Source organism: Sapajus apella, unplaced genomic scaffold (genome assembly GCF_009761245.1).
Source record: "Sapajus apella isolate SASKATOON/1434 unplaced genomic scaffold, GSC_monkey_1.0 scaffold51, whole genome shotgun sequence".
Classification (NCBI taxonomy): Eukaryota; Metazoa; Chordata; class Mammalia; order Primates; family Cebidae; genus Sapajus; species Sapajus apella.
In genome coordinates, this window is record NW_022436991.1 from 16,287,210 (window position 1) to 16,304,877 (window position 17,668).

At 57.1% G+C, this 17,668-nt stretch overlaps 3 protein-coding genes across 7 annotated transcripts in view; 1 reads left to right on the plus strand and 2 right to left on the minus strand.

Moving 5' to 3' along the window:
- The first annotated feature begins 83 nt into the window (after nt 1-83).
- ZNF646 (zinc finger protein 646) lies at nt 84-9,143 on the plus strand. Of its 3 annotated transcripts, none has more exons than XM_032243278.1 (3): nt 84-299; nt 1,877-7,311; nt 8,584-9,143. In XM_032243278.1, the coding sequence occupies exons 2-3, from the start codon at nt 1,956-1,958 to the stop codon at nt 8,703-8,705; spliced, it is 5,478 nt and encodes a 1,825-aa protein (XP_032099169.1). In that variant the 5' UTR covers nt 84-299; nt 1,877-1,955; the 3' UTR covers nt 8,706-9,143. The 3 variants fall into 3 exon arrangements, with proteins under 3 accessions (XP_032099169.1, XP_032099168.1, XP_032099166.1); XM_032243277.1 differs by having other exon boundaries at nt 252-388; XM_032243275.1 differs by lacking the exon at nt 84-299 and adding an exon at nt 306-429.
- PRSS53 (serine protease 53) lies at nt 9,064-15,319 on the minus strand. The gene is made up of 11 exons (XM_032243280.1): nt 14,314-15,319; nt 13,381-13,401; nt 13,111-13,273; nt 12,209-12,474; nt 11,932-12,086; nt 11,573-11,792; nt 10,728-10,878; nt 10,398-10,642; nt 10,176-10,321; nt 9,740-9,956; nt 9,064-9,436 (listed from the first exon to the last, which is right to left on the minus strand). The coding sequence occupies exons 1-11, from the start codon at nt 14,369-14,371 to the stop codon at nt 9,417-9,419; spliced, it is 1,662 nt and encodes a 553-aa protein (XP_032099171.1). The 5' UTR covers nt 14,372-15,319; the 3' UTR covers nt 9,064-9,416.
- Nucleotides 15,320-15,997: 678 nt separating this feature from the next.
- VKORC1 (vitamin K epoxide reductase complex subunit 1) overlaps nt 15,998-17,668 on the minus strand; it is a 5,773-nt gene continuing 4,102 nt past the window's right edge. For all 3 annotated transcript variants that reach the window (XM_032243290.1, XM_032243289.1, XM_032243288.1), the window contains one exon: nt 15,998-16,506. In XM_032243290.1, coding sequence (XP_032099181.1) covers nt 16,298-16,506 — 209 coding nt within the window. In that variant the 3' untranslated portion in view covers nt 15,998-16,297. The remainder of the gene's footprint in view (nt 16,507-17,668) is intronic.

Genomic DNA, 17,668 nt, shown 5'->3' on the forward strand with positions numbered 1-17,668 from the left:
CGGCTTGGAGGCGGGACAGTAGCGCTCCCGAAGCGGAAGTTTCGCGGGGAAGCGTTTGCACCTAAGGACACTTCCTGTTTCCTAGTAACAATAGGAAGTGTCCGCAGAGCTGGGGGTAGACTCCTGGCTTGTGCCAGCTGCGCCCTCTTTTCTCTACCTCCTTCCTCTTACCCCCTTCTCCTTTCCCTTTTTCCCTCTCCTCCCGCCTCGCGGGAGCCCTGGCTGAGTGTGCGTGTGTGGGAGCGAGAGAGCCCCCCTCCCCCCACAGCCACCCCTTGGGGCGCGCGGCTGCAGTTAGGGTAAGGGTCCCAGTGCGCAGGCGCGCTCCCATTCGCGGTCCCCAACGGACGCGCCCGCGGCGGGAAGGAGAGGGGGCCGCCGGTGCGAGGTAGGCGTCCTGAGAGGAAATTGGCAGAGGAGATGAGTGAGGTCAGAGCACTTCATTGGTGGTTGACTAGGGGAGGGGACTTTTGAGCAAAGGGGCTTTGTGAGGTGAGAATTCGGGAGGCAGGTTCAGTGAAGGGGTTTAGGGTCGGAGACAGTTGTATTGGGGTCCCACCGGAAGAAGAGTCAGAGTTAGAGGACAAGAGGGCGTACGAGGCACAGAGAGCAAGGGCTTTGGGATGAAGACGGCCTCAGTGGGTTTGCTCTTACGTGAACTAGGTTAGCAGACATTGCAGTGTGTTTTGAGGATTGAGGAACACAATGAATATACTTAGCACAGTGCCTGGCACATGGTACTGTAATACTCTGCATGAGTTGCTGTCATCAGTATTGAGAGAGGAGGCAGAAGATAAAAATAAGAAAGACTGGTGAGGGTAAGATCAGGAGGCATTGGAGAGAAAAGGGAAGCGATGAAGTAACATTCCAACCTCATATTGACGTTATTCCCAAGATGGAAGATAGATTGGGTTCAAGGGAAATAGCTAAAGGAAGTAGCTAAGAGAGTCTTTTGGCGTTTTTTTGTTTTTCTTTTTTGAGATGGAGTCTTGCTTTGTCGCCCAGGCTGGAGTGCAGTGGCGTGATCTCAGCTCACTGCAATGTCTGCCTCCCAGGTTCAAACAATTCTCCAGCCTCATCCCGAGTAGCTAGGATTACAGGCTTCTGCCACCGTGCCTGGATAATTTTTGTATTTTTCGTAGGGTCAGGTTTTCAGCATGTTGGGCAGGCTGGTCTCGAACTCCTGACCTCAGGTGATCTGCCTGCATCGGCCTCCCAAAGTGCTGGGATTACAGGCGTGAGCCACCACGCCTGGCCCAGCTAAGAGAGTCTTTTGGAAAAGAGACCTAGTGACACCGAAAGGACTCAGGGAAGTGGGCAAACAAGCCAGCTTTTTCCCTGAAGGAGGCCTCTAACCTCTCCTCTCAGGTCCTCAGCTGTTAACTGGAGGAAAGAAGCTGCTTTTTCAGTGCTTCTCAGCTACTCTGTTTAGCTGAGATTTGAAGGAGGAAGATTTGGACTTCTCTTATTGAAAGGCTTAGAAAAGGTTCTGGTGTTCTTTTAAGATGTCACAAAATTTTTGTCTAAGGATTGTAGGGAGCAGAGGGTTAAAGGACAAGTAATGCTTTTTGAGTCTGGTCTGAAGAACGTGATAATAGGTCTGTGATCAGAAGTAGGTTGTATCCTTCTCAACTTTAATTTCCTTCGCTATACCTGTAGGGATAACTTAAGCCTAGGGGATCTCCTATATTTAAGGAGCTTGTGCACAGGGAGGCCTTAAATGAGAGTGCCTGCAGATGGGATCTAATAGAAAGCAGGTTCCTGGGCATGGATGCTTGGGGAGCCTCTTGGCGACCTCAGGTAAACTTGTTGCTCGTAGAACCAAGAAACAAAGTTAATTCAGGCCCTCCTTTTGACTACTGCCCCCTCTTCCTAGGCCTCGGCCCCTCCACCAGAGGAAGGTGCTGCCACCTGTCTGCTCCTTCTGAACCTCCAGGTTTCTGCCACGTTGCCCTATGGAGGACGCACCCCCCTCACTCAGCTGTTCCGACTGTCAGCGCCACTTTCCCAGCCTCGCAGAGCTGTCGCGGCACCGAGAGCTGCTCCATCCAACTCCCAACCAGGACTGTGAGGAGGCTGACAGCATCCCTCGGCCCTACCGCTGTCAGCAGTGTGGGCGGGGCTACCGTCACCCTGGGAGCCTGGTCAACCATCGTCGGACCCATGAGACTGGCCTTTTCCCCTGTACCACCTGTGGCAAGGACTTCACCAATCCCATGGCTCTCAAGAGCCACATGAGGACTCATGCTCCTGAGGGTCGCCGCAGGCACAGGCCCCCACGCCCCAAGGAAGCCACTCCACGCGTCCAGCGTGAGACGGTGTCCACTGACACCTGGGGCCAAAGGCTTGGCTCTGGTGAAGGCTGGGAAAACCAGACAAAACATACCGAAGAGACACCTGACTGTGAATCTGTATCTGACCCCAGGGCAGCTTCAGGTACTTGGGAAGATCTACCTACCAGACAAAGAGAAGGCTGGGCAGGCCAGACAGGTCCTGAGGATGGTACAGACGGCTGGGACTCCTCCACCAACTCTGCCAGGGCCCCTCCTCTCCCCACCCCAGCCAGCAGCCTCCTTAGCAACTTGGAACAGTATCTGGCTGAATCAGTAGTGAACTTCACAGGGGGCCAGGAGCCTAGCCAGTCCCCTCCTGCTGAGGAGGAGCGGCGGTACAAATGTAGTCAGTGTGGCAAGACCTACAAGCACGCCGGGAGCCTCACTAACCACCGCCAGAGCCACACGCTGGGCATCTACCCGTGTGCCATCTGCTTCAAGGAGTTCTCTAACCTCATGGCTCTGAAGAACCACTCTAGACTCCATGCCCAGTATCGGCCTTACCACTGTCCCCACTGCCCCCGTGCCTTCCGGCTCCCCCGTGAGCTGCTGGAACACCAGCAGTCCCATGAGGGTGAAAGGCAGGAGCCGCTCTGGGAGGGGAAAGGAATGCCCACCACCAATGGGCACACAGAGGAGAGCAGCCAGGACCAGCTGCCCAGTGCACAGATGCTGAATGGCTCTGCAGAGCTCAGCACCTCTGGGGAGCTGGAGGACAGTGGCCTGGAGGAATACCGGCCTTTCCGCTGTGGGGACTGTGGCCGTACTTACCGCCATGCTGGAAGCCTCATCAACCATCGAAAGAGCCACCAGACAGGTGTCTATCCCTGCTCACTCTGTTCTAAGCAGCTGTTCAATGCGGCTGCCCTCAAAAACCACGTGCGGGCTCATCACAGGCCCCGGCACGGAGTTGGGGAAAACGGGCAGCCATCAGTGCTGCCAGCTCCCCAGCTGCTGGCCGAGGCCACCCACAAAGAGGAAGAGGACCCCACCACTACCCTGGACCATCGGCCCTATAAGTGCAGTGAGTGTGGTCGTGCTTACCGCCACCGGGGGAGCCTGGTGAACCATCGCCATAGCCATCGGACTGGAGAGTACCAGTGTTCTCTCTGTCCCCGCAAGTACCCCAATCTCATGGCCCTGCGCAACCACGTGCGAGTACATTGCAAGGCTGCTCGCCGAAGTGCAGACCCTGGGGCCGAGGGTGCCCCCAGCCACCTCAAGGTGGAACTCCCACCCGACCCAGTGGAGGCAGAGGCAGCTCCGCATACACTTAAGGGGGACGTGTGCAAACATGAAGAGGAGGCCACAGATATCACCCCAGCAGCAGTCAGGACAGCAGCACAGATCTGTAGCATCTGTGGGCTGCTCTTTGAAGACGCTGAGAGCCTTGAATGTCATGGCCTGACTCATGGCGTAGGGGAAAAGGAAAATAGCAGGACAGAGACCACGGTGTCGCCTCCTCGGGCCTTTGCCTGCCGAGACTGTGGAAAGAGTTATCGCCACTCCGGCAGCCTTATCAACCACAGGCAGACTCACCAGACAGGGGACTTCAGTTGTGGGGCCTGTGCCAAGCACTTCCACACCATGGCAGCCATGAAGAACCACTTGCGCCGCCATAGTCGGCGGCGGGGCAGGCGGCATCGGAAGCGGGCTGGCAGTGCCAGCGGTGGAAGAGAAGCCAAACTCCCGGCAGCGGGGAGCTGGACCCAGGTGCTGGAAGACAATGAAGGCCTGGACTCTCCCCAAGACCCTTCAGGGGAAAGTTCTCATGGAGCTGAAGGCAACTTGGAAAGTGATGGGGATTGTTTGCTGGCTGAATCTGAAGGGGACAAATGTGGGCTTGAGAGGGATGAGACCCATTTCCAGGGTGATAAAGAGAGCAGAGGCACTGGGGAAGGGCTGGAAAGGAAGGATGCCAGTTTCCTTGACAACTTGGACATCCCAGGAGGTGAGGAAGGTGGTGGGACTCGCTTCTGCGATGGCCTCACTGGGGTGGATGAAGACCAGAAGCCAGCCACTGGCCAGCGCCACTCCTCTTCCCACTCTGCCGATGCTGTCATTGGCTGGGAGGCTGAGGCCGCTCACACATGCTCTGAATGTGGGCATTCTTTCCCCCATGCCACTGGCCTGCTGAGCCACAGGCCCTGCCACCCACCCGGCATCTATCAGTGCTCCCTCTGCCCGAAGGAGTTTGACTCTCTGCCTGCCCTCCGCAGCCATTTCCAGAACCACAGGCCGGGGGAGGCGACCTCAGCACAGCCTTTCCTTTGCTCCCTCTGTGGCATGATCTTCCCCGGGCGTGCTGGCTACAGGCTTCACCGACGCCAGGCCCATAGCTCCTCTGGCATGACTGAGGGCTCAGAGGAGGAGGGAGAAGAGGAAGGAGCGGCAGAGGCAGCCCCTGCCCGCAGCCCACCACTGCAGCTCTCGGAAGCAGAGCTGCTGAATCAGCTGCAGCGGGAGGTGGAAGCACTGGACGGTGCAGGGTATGGGCACATCTGTGGCTGCTGCGGTCAGACCTACGATGACCTGGGGAGCCTGGAGCGCCATCACCAAAGTCAGAGTTCTGGGACTACAGTAGAAAAAGCTCCCAGCCCCTTGGGAGCAGCAGGTGATGCCACAGAGATGGTTGTGGACAGTATCTTGGAGGACCTAGTGACTTCTGTCTCTGGAGAGGGTGGAGATGCCAAGTCTGAAAAAGGAGCAGGCACCCCCTTGGGAGACAGCCTTTGCATGCAGAGTGGGGAAAATTTGCTGGAGGCTCAACCCCGCCCCTTTCGCTGCAACCAGTGTGGCAAGACCTATCGCCATGGAGGCAGCCTGGTGAACCACCGAAAGATCCACCAGACCGGAGACTTTCTCTGCCCTGTCTGCTCCCGCTGCTACCCCAACCTGGCTGCCTACCGTAATCATCTGCGGAACCACCCTCGCTGCAAAGGCTCTGAGCCCCAGGTTGGGTCCATCCCAGAGGCAGGTGGCAGCAGTGAGCCCCAGGTTGGGCCCATCCCAGAGGCAGGAGGTGGCAGTGAGCCCCAGCATATGGCAGAGGAGGAGCTGGGGCAGGCAGAAGTCGAGAAGCTTCAGGAAGAACTTAAAGTGGAGCCCCTGGAGGAAGCAGCGAGGGTGAAAGAAGAGGTGTGGGAGGAGACCACTGTGAAGGGGGAGGAGATAGAGCCCAGGCTGGAGACTGCCGAGAAGGGCTGTCAGACTGAGGCCAGCTCTGAGCGGCCATTCAGCTGTGAAGTGTGTGGCCGTTCCTACAAGCATGCTGGCAGCCTCATCAACCACCGGCAGAGCCACCAGACCGGCCACTTCGGCTGTCAGGCCTGTTCCAAGGGCTTCTCAAACCTAATGTCCCTCAAGAACCACCGGCGTATCCATGCAGATCCCCGACGTTTCCGCTGCAGTGAGTGTGGGAAGGCCTTTCGCCTGCGGAAACAGCTGGCCAGCCACCAGCGGGTTCACATGGAGCGGCGTGGGGGTGGTGGCACCCGAAAGCCGACTCGGGAAGATCGGCCCTTCCGCTGTGGGCAGTGCGGGCGGACCTATCGCCACGCTGGCAGCCTCCTGAACCATCGGCGCAGCCACGAGACGGGCCAGTACAGCTGCCCCACCTGCCCCAAGACCTACTCCAACCGCATGGCTCTGAAGGACCATCAGAGGCTGCACTCAGAGAATCGGCGGCGGCGGGCAGGACGGTCCAGGCGCTCAGCTGTGCGTTGTGCCCTCTGTGGCCGCGGCTTCCCTGGCCGGGGATCTTTGGAGCGGCACTTGCGGGAGCATGAGGAGGAGACAGAAAGGGAACCAGCCAATGGCCAGGGAGGCCCGGATGGCACAGTGGGCAGTGAGGCAAGTCTGGCTGGTGACCCAGGACTAGAGGCCCGATTGGGTGGTACTGAGCCAGTGCCCCAGCTGGAGGATGAAGTCCCGAGACCAGGGGAGTGCCGTCAGAGCCCCCTCAGGGCAGTGGGCTCAGAAGCCCCAGAGTCACTGTCCTGGGGCACAGAGAAGGCAGGTGGGTGGCCAGGAGGTGGGGGACTGGGGAATCACAGTGGAGGCTGGGTTCCGCAGTTCCTGACCAGGCCAGAGGAGCCAGAGGACAGTGTTCCCAGGAGTCCTTGCCATGCTGGTGACCGCCAGCTCAATGGACCTAGTCTGAGTCACATGGATAGCTGGAACAACAGCTCTCAGCTGCAGCCAGGGAGCCACTCCTCCTCCTGCAGCCAGTGTGGCAAGACTTACTGCCAGTCTGGCGGCCTCTTAAACCACAACACCCACAAGACAGACCGACACTATTGCCTACTCTGCTCCAAGGAGATCTTGATTCCTGTGGCCACTAAGAGCCACAGTCACAACCACATAGATGCCCAGACCTCTGCCTGCCCTGACTGTGGCAAGGCCTTTGAATCCTACGACGAACTGGCCAGCCACCTGCAGGCTCATGCCCCGGGTCACAGCCAGGTGCCAGCCCAAATGGAGGAGGCCAGAGATCCCAAAGCAGGGACTTGGGAGGATGAGGTGGGCCTCCCTGGTCAAGGGAAAGCCCAGGAGGCCCCATCAGAAACCCCCAGAGGCCCAGAAGAGAGTGCAGAGACGTCCATGGTAGCTGAGGACAAGGAGCGGCCCTTCCACTGTGCCCAGTGCGGGCGCTCCTACCGCCATGCTGGCAGCCTGCTGAACCACCAGAAGGCCCACACCACGGGGCTATACCCCTGCTCCCTTTGCCCCAAACTTCTCCCCAACCTGCTGTCTCTTAAGAACCACAGCAGGACCCACACGGACCCCAAGCGCCACTGTTGCAGCATCTGTGGCAAGGCCTTCCGGACAGCTGCCCGGCTGGAGGGCCATGGGCGGGTCCACGCACCCCGGGAGGGGCCTTTCACCTGCCCCCATTGTCCCCGGCACTTCCGCCGCCGAATCAGCTTCATGCAGCACCAGCAGCAGCACCAGGAGGAGCGTACAGTGGCCAGCTCTGGTACGGGGGCATGAAGGGCTTGGGTGGAGGACTGAAGGGTCCCAGGAGGAGGTGGGCACATGGTGGAGGGTAAAATCCGGCCCCAAAGCAGATGGGGGAGCAAGGAGTGAGAGGAAGGAGTCCCGGGGATTCTAAGAGGTGGGTAGGGGCTTGGCTATGGGGTGAGTGAATTAGGCTGAGACTTTGCTAAATTTTCCCCCCCCGGGGGCGGTGTAACAAATAGCAGGGTGGCTTGGGCAGTGCATGGGCGCATGGTTGGGCCGAGGCTGCTGCTGGGCTCTGCCATTACACTGTAGCCAGAGAGGAATGGTCTTTGTGTTTGGCGGAAGGTCACTGGGTACCCCGTGGCTACTGCATCTGGAAACCCTCCTGAGTCAGCCAGTAATGATTTCCAGAGAAAAAGAGGAAGCCATTGGTTTGGTCTAGGTTCCGTTCTTTCCTAGAGCAGGCCGGGTGCCAGGGAATGAGGGATGGGGCATGGGCTTCATGGCTCCCCTGCTGACTTGGCCATGGAAACTGGGTCACTGGTTGGCACCCTACTCCTTGTCCCTCTTTCTCTGTGCCCTATCTCTGCTGCTCCTCTCTTCTTGGAAACTAGACCTCTGGTCCTTCCCTGTTAGTGTTGTTCCATTGCTTCTCTAACCTTTATTCAGCCCCTTTTCCCTCTGCTGCCAACGTCTTTTCAGGATCCAACCAAACCACCTTTTCCACTTGTGCACCACGACACCCTCTGCACACCTTTAACTGGAGAACTGAGTCACAGATAATTGTTTCCTTGAAGTTCAGGCCCAGCTGCAGCAACAACAGTCATTAGCCCGTGTCACATCCCTCATCAGAGGGCATCTCTGTGGGGAATCGCCTCCACCCAGCAATGCTGCAGGCTGCGGCTGCTGGGGAGTGGGGCGGCCAGTTCCCTCAGCAGGCCCTGGGCTGCCCTCACCCTCCTCTAGTAGAGGCAAACCTGTTCCATCTAGTGGCCCCCGAGGGTGGGTGGCCCTGAGATGGTGGGCCCTTGTCATAGTGGAGGGTGGGGAGGAGTCACCTGAGAGCTGAAGGAATGGCTTTAAGAATAGAAGATTTCTCATGACCTCAAGGGATATGAGCGAGAAGCCAGTTCACCAGAGCCAGGAAAATAATTAGGAAGCCTAGAATCCCTATTCTCATGTGGGCCTCTGAGGCCAAGGGTTGGGGAACGGTCTGCAGGGCTGGGAGGGGGGTACATGCTGTGTGGGGTCTGCCCCTCAGTCGGTGACCTCCTCTCTCTCTCCCCAGGAGCCCCAATGGCACCAGCGACGGGCAGAGGGGACTTGTCATTGCCCCCTCCACCCAACCCTGACACCCCACTCCTGGACCCTTCACCCCAGTGGCCTGCAGACCTCAGCTTCTCCCTCTGAACTTCAAGTCTCCAAAGATCAGAATCTCGGGGAGGGGGCATGTGCAGGGAGGGGCTTGATCTCCACGTTTTCTCAGGAGTAGTTTGGGCTTCCCCATCTCTTCTCTCCCCTTGCGAAGAGGTCCCAGATCTGGCTTCTTTCTCAAGGAGGGGTGGGGTGTTCCTTGCATCCCTGTCCTTGAAGGACCTCCTTCCCCCAGCCTTGTCACCGTGCTCTTCCCAGTGCCAGCCTCTGCTGAGATGCCAGGCCACCCTCACCAGCCAGATTGCAACACCAGGGAGAGGCGGCTGCAGAGCCCCACAGGTGGGAAAGTTGCCTGTGGACGGGAGCCTTTTGCTACAATTTGTAACTTATTTTCTAAAGTCTATTTTGTAACAATTTATTTAAGTTTAAAAAAAGGAAAATTGCTGCCCCCCAAAAAAAGAAATTTTCAAAACACATGGCTGGCGTGATTGTATCTGAGAGGGTGAAGGAGGAGGAAAGCTGGGACGCCTGCGTCAGAGCAGAGCTGGGCATGGGAGCATCCACAGACACCCCTGTCCTGCAGGGTTGGGGAGTTGGCACCTGTGGTCCCAGGCACGTTCTTTCTCACAGCTGCTGGGCTTCTGGGCCTGCCCCGTGCCTGGAATCACACATGGCGGGGTGGGGATGGCAGGGCAGTGATGCCAGTTCCCTCCCTATGTTCTCTCGTCAGAACGGCCAGGTCCCCTGTCAGCAGCTGGCTGGTTGGCCTGTGGGGAAGGAAGGAGGGTGGGGTTGTCCTCATCCTCATGGCTTTGCTCCCTTGCTCCCCATTCCTCAAAGGAACAGGGTCTGTCTTGGCCGCCATGACACATGAGAATACTGAGGCTAAAGCAGTTGAGTGGCCTGCTCCGAGTCACACGATGACAAAGAACCAGAGTGAATCAAATGGGTCTACCTGTTGCTCCACCCACCCAGGGCAGCTAGAGTGGGTCAGAATGGCATGCCCCCTCGCTCGAGAGAGAAGGGTTCTGGAGAGACCGGGTTTGGCAGGAGGCCTCAGGGCTACATACTTATGTTGGCCGGGCAGCTTCCAGTCTCAGTCTCGGGCTCTGGCTCCTCGGCGAAGTAGACCTGCCAGTCCAAACTGCTGACCCAGTCCTCGTAGGCAGGGAGTGCAGTGAAGACTGCCGGCCTGGCAGGGCCTTGGCAAGCATCTCCGAAGCTGTGCAGCCCGGCCAGGAACCATGTGCCCCTCACCTCATGCACCAGTGGTGCCCCAGACAGGCCCTGTCAGATCAGGTGACACCGGGTGACTTCTTGTAGGCAGCTGTACAGGATGGCAGAGGGGGCTAGGGAGGCTCTGGCTATTTGGGGGCTAATTGGCAAAAAGGCCTAGTTTCAGGTGGGAGGCGGGGCCAGAGGCCAAACCTGGAAAGTCTGTTCTTGAGAACAGGGGTGACGGGGTGCCAGAGGCCTATTGGGCAAGGCATTGGGGCCTGGGCTCACCTCACAGCTGGGCAGCTCACCCACAGCACTGGTACACACCATCCCTGGCAGAATGGGGCTGCCATCGCCCCCAGGAGCTGCATGTAGCCGGCTGCAGGCCCTAGGCCCCAGGAGGGTTACGGGCACTGTCTGGGGGTAGCTGATGTCTGTGGAGCAAGGGAAAGCTGTCTGCCCCAGCCTGCAGGCAGAATGGACAGCGGCCCTGGTCCTGCACCCACCTACCTGCTTCTGGGCGGGCCCGTCCCAGGACCCAGCCACGCCCCCCATCAGGCAGGTGGTGGTCGGCATAGGGCAGGCAGAGGGGCCGCAGGTTGGCACCCAGTGTCACAGGCTGGGCCAGCAGCAGGAGGGCCACATCATAGCCCCCCTCAGGGTGGGTGTAGGCCCCGTGCAGGGTGAGCTGCTTCAGGCCCCATTCCTCCGGTCCGGTCCCCAGCCCTATGCTCCATTCCTCTGGGGCCTGGCGCCTGTGTAGAGGCAGTGTGGATGGCACTGGGTGACAGGGCTGCCAGCAGGGGCGGGGGGCATACCAGAGAGGGACCCAGGACTCACCCGATGAAGCAGTGGGCAGCAGTCAGCACCACCTCTTCCGACACCAGGGCTCCGCCACAGGCCAGCTGCCCCTGGTGCATCAGCCTGGCATCCCAGGGCCATGGGGAGGGTACTCCTGCCTGAGGACCTGCTGTCCTCAAGGATCCGCAGGCTGAAACAGATGAGTGCCTCATCTGACTTCTTGCTAAGTGCTTCCCACTTCCTGTCAGATCCTCATAATATCCTTTGAAGCTAAATTTTGTTCACCTCATTACTGAAGGTAACCAAAGTTCTAGAGAGGTTAAGCGACTTCCTCGCTCTTTAACTACAAGCAAGTGGCAGGCTTGGGATTCACAAGCTTTTAGCCCTGCCGGCCTGATGGGACCCCGTCCCGGCCTTGTCAGAATGCCCCTACTTGTCACACTCCCCTGCCCCACCCGTCTGTATCCTCCAGGCTGGGCCTGGCTCCCATATTCCTGGCTCATTAGTGTCTCTCTTAAGACATAATATCCATCCCAGGAATTATTTTGCATTCAATTTGCATGCCAGTCACTTAATACTGGAATTCTGACTGGAAGCCCTACCCTGTGCAGGCTTGCTGAGTCCCTGCTGGAAGCTTGCCACTCCCCCAAAAACCCCAGTAAGGTCTCAGAGATTCCTCTTCTCACCTGAACTCCAAACCTGTAGAGTTCCAAAGTGCCTGTGCCTCTCAGCCCTAATGGGGCTGTTCCTTCCCGGGGAATGAAAGAAGTCTTAGAAGGCCCCAGTTAGGCTCGGCGATGTGGATGCCTATGCTGGTTCTTTAGTCCTAATTGAGGTTTGCTTCACAGTGACTTCTACCCACCCCCAACATACCCCGCTCGTACCTACACAGCTGTCCTCATCACTCAACTCCGGGGTCTCTGGGCTCTGGGGCAGGAAGGCCGCCCCCTGAGCTCGAGTCTGTAGCCAGGAACTGTGAGCAGCCATGTTGGTCAACAGCACGGGAGTGTCCTCCTGGGCACAGCTTGATGCAAAGCTGATGATGCCAGTCTGAACCCAGTGTCCATCAGGCTCGAGGCATAGCACAGGGCCCCCGGAATCTCCCTGGAGCCAGGCAACAGAGCCAAGGACAGATGCCTGAGCCAACTGTGGCAGACACCCTCTGGACTGCAGCCCTTTCCCCTAGCCCTGTGAGTCCAGCACCCAGGCCCCTCCCCTTCTGTTCCTCTCCTCCCCATCAAACCTGACAGGGCCCCTGCACCCCAGGCTGGGGGCCCCCACACAGCATCCCAGGCCGGGCTGGGTTGGACAGGTGCCGCTGGTGCAGCTGGTTATAGATACAGTTACATGTGGGGCGGCTGATGAGACGCAGGCGCAGGTTCCGTAGGGTCCCAGGAGCTGGTGAAAGAGACAGGGCTACGGCTGGAGTCTGGGAGACTGAAGCCAGGACAGTTGGGAGCCAAGATTGACCTTGGGCAAGCAGAGTGCCTCTCTGAGCTTCAGTCTGGTCTAGCACTTACCATCACTGGTGTCCTGATCCCAGCCAGTGGCCCAGCAGGAGGCTCCAAAGGGGAAGCGATGGGAAGGCTGGGGCAGGCAGAGGGGTGTGTGGGTTGTGGGGTGGGCAAGCCGCAGCAGGGCCAGGTCTGAACCCTGGCTGTAGTGGTTATAGGCCCTGGGCAACTGCAGGGCAGCCACTCCCACCTCTTCGGCCCCGGGGCTGAGTCCCTCACGCTGCAGAGAACCCAGGACTACCGACCAGGAGTTCAGTTCTGTTGCTGCCGCCCTGGAAGGGGAAGGACAAGGTCCAGGCTGCTGAGTGCAAGGAGAGGCACTGACACCATGGGACATCCCACAGGTAGGTGGATGATAACAGAGAGCAGTCCATGGCTTTCTCTTTTTGAGGTGGGATCTCATCCTGTTGCCCAGGCTGCAGTGAAGTGGCATGACCATGGCTCACTGGAAGCCTTGACCTCCCAGGCTCAAGTGATCCTCTCACATCAGCCTCATGAGTAGCTGGGACTGCAGGTGTGCACCACCATGCCTGGCTAATTTTACATTTTTTATAGAGACAGGGTCTCATTATGTCGTCCAGGCTAGTCTTGAACTCTTGGGCTCAAGTGATCCTCCTTCCTTGGCCTCCCAAAGTGCTAGGATTACAGATATAAGCCACTGTGCCCGGCCACAGCCTGTGACTTTAAGCTACGTCCTTCCCTTGAAACCTCAGTTTTCTCATTTGTAAAGTTTCTACCATGAAAGGTGGTTTTAACGATTAATGACAATATGTACCCAGTACATGGCAGATTCTCAGTAAATAGTATTTTATTATTACTCTGGAGGCAGGGACTAGCCTTGTGGGGCTTGGGACAAATTGTTCACTCCACAGAACCAGAGATCCTGCCTGGCCCCAGCCATGACTTACTTTTCAAAGCAGTGGGCAGCAGTGAGGACCCAGGTATCTGCCACCAGGGAGCCGCTGCATATGTGAACTCCCTGCCTCCTCACACTGGCCTGCCAGGGCCACTCGCCAGGAAATGTGTTGCCCTCCTGAGGCTCGGGGGGACCGGGGCCACGCTGTCCACAGGCTGTGGAGGGTGATGGGTCACACTGACAGCAGATCCCTGTCCTGACTTCACCCCAGGTCCAACCCAGACCCAAGTAAGGCCCAGGCCCCGCGTCCCCCAGACCTTACCACGCTGAGCGGCTTGAAGACCTGGGAAGAGAGACACACAGGTGAGACACAGGGACGCCAGGCCTGCCTGGCTTTGGGGAGGAGAGGGGATGGGCTGGGGGGCGGGCCCAGGGTCCTTGCCTGTTACTGTGATTACCTCACCAGCCCCTCCCAGAATGAAAATATTTATATGAGGTCGAGACAGCTTTTATTGGAACCTATTCAGCGTGTATACTCAGTAATTAATTCTCCTTCAGCTGTGCTCAGCACTCCAGGGCTTGGGGTTCAACCTGGGAGTAGGCCAAACCTCCTCCGGGCTTCAGAACCCCCAACTCCTGCCCCCACCACTGAGTCAGGGAGGTGGCTCCTGTGTGTGGAGAGCATTAGCTTAATTGTCCCCTCAGCAGCAGAGGCCTAAGAGGAAGGATTAGAGGCCTGCGTCATTTCCAAGGCGGGGGAGCCCCAAGAAATGGAGACTTACCTCATTCCTGCTCTAGAGACTCAGTCTTCCCCACCTTCCCAGAAACTGCCTGAGAGCCCGCCAGAGAGAGGGCCACTGCCTGCCACCACCCCCTCACGGGCATACAGGCACACAGGCACCTCTGTGAGACAGCTGAGCCAGGCTTCCCAGAGGATGGATGAAAAGAAAGGGAAACTTGAGGCCAGAGGCACCCAGAGTTTGCCTGAGGTCATTGTGGAAGTCAAGGCAGAGATGGGCACAGGACACACACAGGCAGCACCACACATATAAGACCACAGGCCCTGTCGATGCAAACTAGCTGGCCCGAGAAAACCTCACCTATGTAGACACAGGTGGCCACATACCCTGCCCCACAGAGTTCCACAGAGTTCCATCCCCACCAACACACTGTTGCCCACAGGTAGTGCCCCCACCAAGGAGCAGGGACTGCTGGGGCAGAGGTGGCCCCTGAGCCCCCAGACATGGTAGCTCACCCTCCATGAGGACCATGGTACCCATGATGAGCAGCGCTGGGCCCCAGCTCCACTTCATGCTGCCCCGGGCCACTCTGCTGCGTGTGCTCTGCTCTCAGAGGCCACCTGGATCTCCCTGGCTCCACCTCTGCTCCACCCCCCAGTTGGCTAGGAGTCAGCTGTCTACTTGTCCTAGCCAGCAGTTCCTAGCTCTGGCTGTGCGACCCTGGGCTCGTCACCACCCCTCTCTGGGCCTCAGCCATGGAGCCAGACTGGGTTTAAATCTGTTTCCTTACTACTTAAGTAGCCTGGGAGAGAGAAACTCAGTTGTTGAATGGAAAACACCTTGATGATAGCCTGGCACAGGGTGAGCTCGCTCCCAGCATGAAAGCACCATCCTGGAACTGAGGAGGGCATATGGGCAGCTCCTCCCGGTCCCTGCTTTCCATGTCTACTCCCCCACTTCTCTCCCAGCCAGGGCAGGTGGGTTTTACATGCCCCTCCCAGGTCTACTCAGAGACAGTGTGTGCAAGGCTGGGTGTTGAGGGGCCAGTGCCCACAGCCGCTTGCTGGCTGTGAGCCTTTGGCAAATCCCAGTACCTCCCTGGGCCTGCTGCCTTCCCGGGAAACAGGGTGACAGTGGTGCCCACCTTCCTCACGGGCACTGGAGGACTCGGTCAGGCGGGAAGAACACTTGGGCACGTGCCTCCTCTTCCCATTCCCAACTCAGGCTGGCCCAGACTGGTCCAGGACCCTGACCCCAAGACAAAGGCAGCAGTGGGTAGGGTTTAGCATATAGATGCTGGAGCCAGATGGACCAGTTGGATTCAAATCCTGAGAGCCTCCTGCTGTGTGATCTCAGGCAAACTACTTAGCCTCTCTGTACCTGAGTTTCCTCATCAAGATAGGGATAATAATAGTACTCATGATTAAACGAGTTTAACATGTTAACACAAGTTGTTATTTTTTTTTTTGGAGATGGTCTTGCTTTGTTGCTCAGGCTGGAGTGCAGTGATCATGGCTCACTGCAGCCTCAACCTTCTGGGCTCAAGTGATCTTGTCAGCTTTCCGAATAGTTGGGACTACAGGTGCATACCACCATGCCCGGCTAATTTTATTTTTGTTTTGTAGAGACAGGGGTCTCACTATTTTGCCCAGGCTGGTCTGGAACTCCTGTCCTCAAGTGATCCTCCTGCCTTGGCCTCCCAAAGTACAGGGATTTCAGGTGTGAACCACTGCACCCAGCCAACACAAGTTCTTAAACAGTGCTTGGCATGTAGGTAAGTGCTCAGTGCATATTAGGCAATATAAAAACCTTCACAACCTGGCTGTGGCCTTCTGGGGCTACCAGGACTAGCTTGCGATGGTTTATAAGGCAGCTGGTGGGGTTAAGGTTAAACTCAAGGAAGAACTTCCCAGCAAGCATTCACAGAACCAGAAAGGCAGCCTACCCTTGCAGGTGTGTGCTCAGCCTTCCCTGGAGAGGAGGCCTGGCTCCTGTGCGCAGCAGAAACAAGCTGCCAGCCTGTTTCCTGGTAGTGGAGGCTGATGGTGCCCAGGCCTTGCTGACTTCACACACTGGAGATGAGAATACCCATAACCACCCTTCCCAGCAGGCCCTCCACTCTCCTTCTGACTCACCCTTCCCAGCTCCAGAGAAGGCCCAGCACCACAGTCCCTGGCAGATACATGGTTCAGACTTGGCTGATTTATCTAAGAAACTTTATTGCTCAGAACCTTCCCTTCCTGGGCAATGGCAAGAGCTTTGGAGACCAGCCCCTGGGGACAGAGTCAGAGGCACTGGGTGGAAAAAAGAGCATGTGGCAATTTGGTCCATTGTCATGTGTGGGTATGGGAGAGGGAAGGAGGACTCTAGAAGGCCCCGAATCCAGGGACCCTGCATCTAGGGACCTAGGAGCATTCTAAGGACCTAGATACGCCCCCAAGAGCAAGGCTCACATGCCAAGGCAAAGCAGATGAGGCCAGCCTGGCTCAGGGTGAGGGCTTAGTGCCTCTTAGCCTTGCCCTGGGGTTCTTGGACCTTCTGGAAACTGAGCCACATCAGGCCCATGTTGATGGCATAGGTGGTGATGCAAACGATGCAGAAGTCATAGAGCACGAAGAACAGGATCCAGGCCAGGTAGACAGAACCAGCGAGAGAGACCAGGGAGCTCAGCAGCAGCAGGACAGAGGCCCAGCGTGTCCGCAGGCAACCTGCAAGGCAGAAGAGGAGCTGGTGTGAGTTTCAGGGACTGGCAACATCACAAGACCCAATCTCTATCAAAAATTTAAAAATTCAGCTGGGCACAGTGGCTCATGCCTGTAATACCAGCACTTTGGGAGGCGGAGGCAGGTGGATCACCTGAGGTCATTAGTTCGAGACCAGCCTGGCAAACATGGTGAAACACCGTTTCTACTAAAAATACAAAAATTAGCCAGGCGTGGTGGTGGGCATCTGTAATTCCAGCTACTGGGGAGGCTGAGGCAGGAGAATGTCTTGAACCTGGAAGGTGGAGGTTGCAGTGAGCTGAGATCATGCCATTGCACTTTAGCCTGGGCAACAAGAGCAAGACTTCATCTCAAAAAAAAAAATAAATAAAATTAAAAATTAGCTAAGTGGGCCGGGCACGGTGGCTCACCCCTGTAATTCCAGCACTTTGGGAGGCCAAGGTGTGTGGATCACGAGGTTAAGAGGTCGAGACCATCTTGACCAACATGGTGAAACCCTGTCTCTACTAAAAAATACAAAAATTAGCCAGGCGTAGTGGTGCGTGCTTGTAGTCCCAGCTGAGGCGGAAGAATCACTTGAACCAGGAGGTGGAGGTTGCAGTGAGCTGAGATTGTGCCACTGCACTCCAGCCTGGTGACAGAGCAGTGAGACTCCGTCTCAAAAAAAAAAAAAAAATGGATGCGGTGGCATGTGCCTGTAGTCCCAGCTACTCAGGAGAACCGCTTGAGCCAGGAGTTCCAGGTTACAGTGAGCTATGATTGTGCCACTGCACTCCAGCTTGGGCAACAGAGCAAGATCTCTTAAAAAAAAAAAAAGAGGCCATGTGCGGTGGCTAATGCCTGTAATCCTAGCACTTTGGGAAGCTAAGGTAGGCAGATCACGAGTTCAAGAGATTGAGACCTTCCTGGCCAACATAGTGAAACCCTGTCTCTAACTAAAAATACAAAAATTAGCTGGGCATGATGGCGCATCTGAAGTCCCAGCTACTCGGGAGGCTGAGGCAGGAGAATCGCTTGAACCGGTAGGCAGAGGTTGCAGTGAGCCAAGATGGCACCAATGCACTCCAGCCTGGGCAACAGAGCAAGACTCCATCTCAAAAACACACACACACACACACACACACACACACACACACACACACACACA

Coding starts and splice junctions, on each gene's coding strand:
- PRSS53 (XM_032243280.1), bottom strand. CDS start 14,371: ATGAAGTGGAGCTGGGGCCCAGCGCTGCTCATCATGGGTACCATGGTC. Junction 11,793..11,931: donor GGGTGCAGGGGCCCTGTCAG/GTTTGATGGGGA, acceptor GCCTGGCTCCAG/GGAGATTCCGGGGGCCCTGT. Junction 9,957..10,175: donor GTGAGCTGCCCAGCTGTGAG/GTGAGCCCAGGC, acceptor CTGATCTGACAG/GGCCTGTCTGGGGCACCACT.
- ZNF646 (XM_032243278.1), top strand. CDS start 1,956: ATGGAGGACGCACCCCCCTCACTCAGCTGTTCCGACTGTCAGCGCCAC. Junction 7,312..8,583: donor GCGTACAGTGGCCAGCTCTG/GTACGGGGGCAT, acceptor CTCTCTCCCCAG/GAGCCCCAATGGCACCAGCG.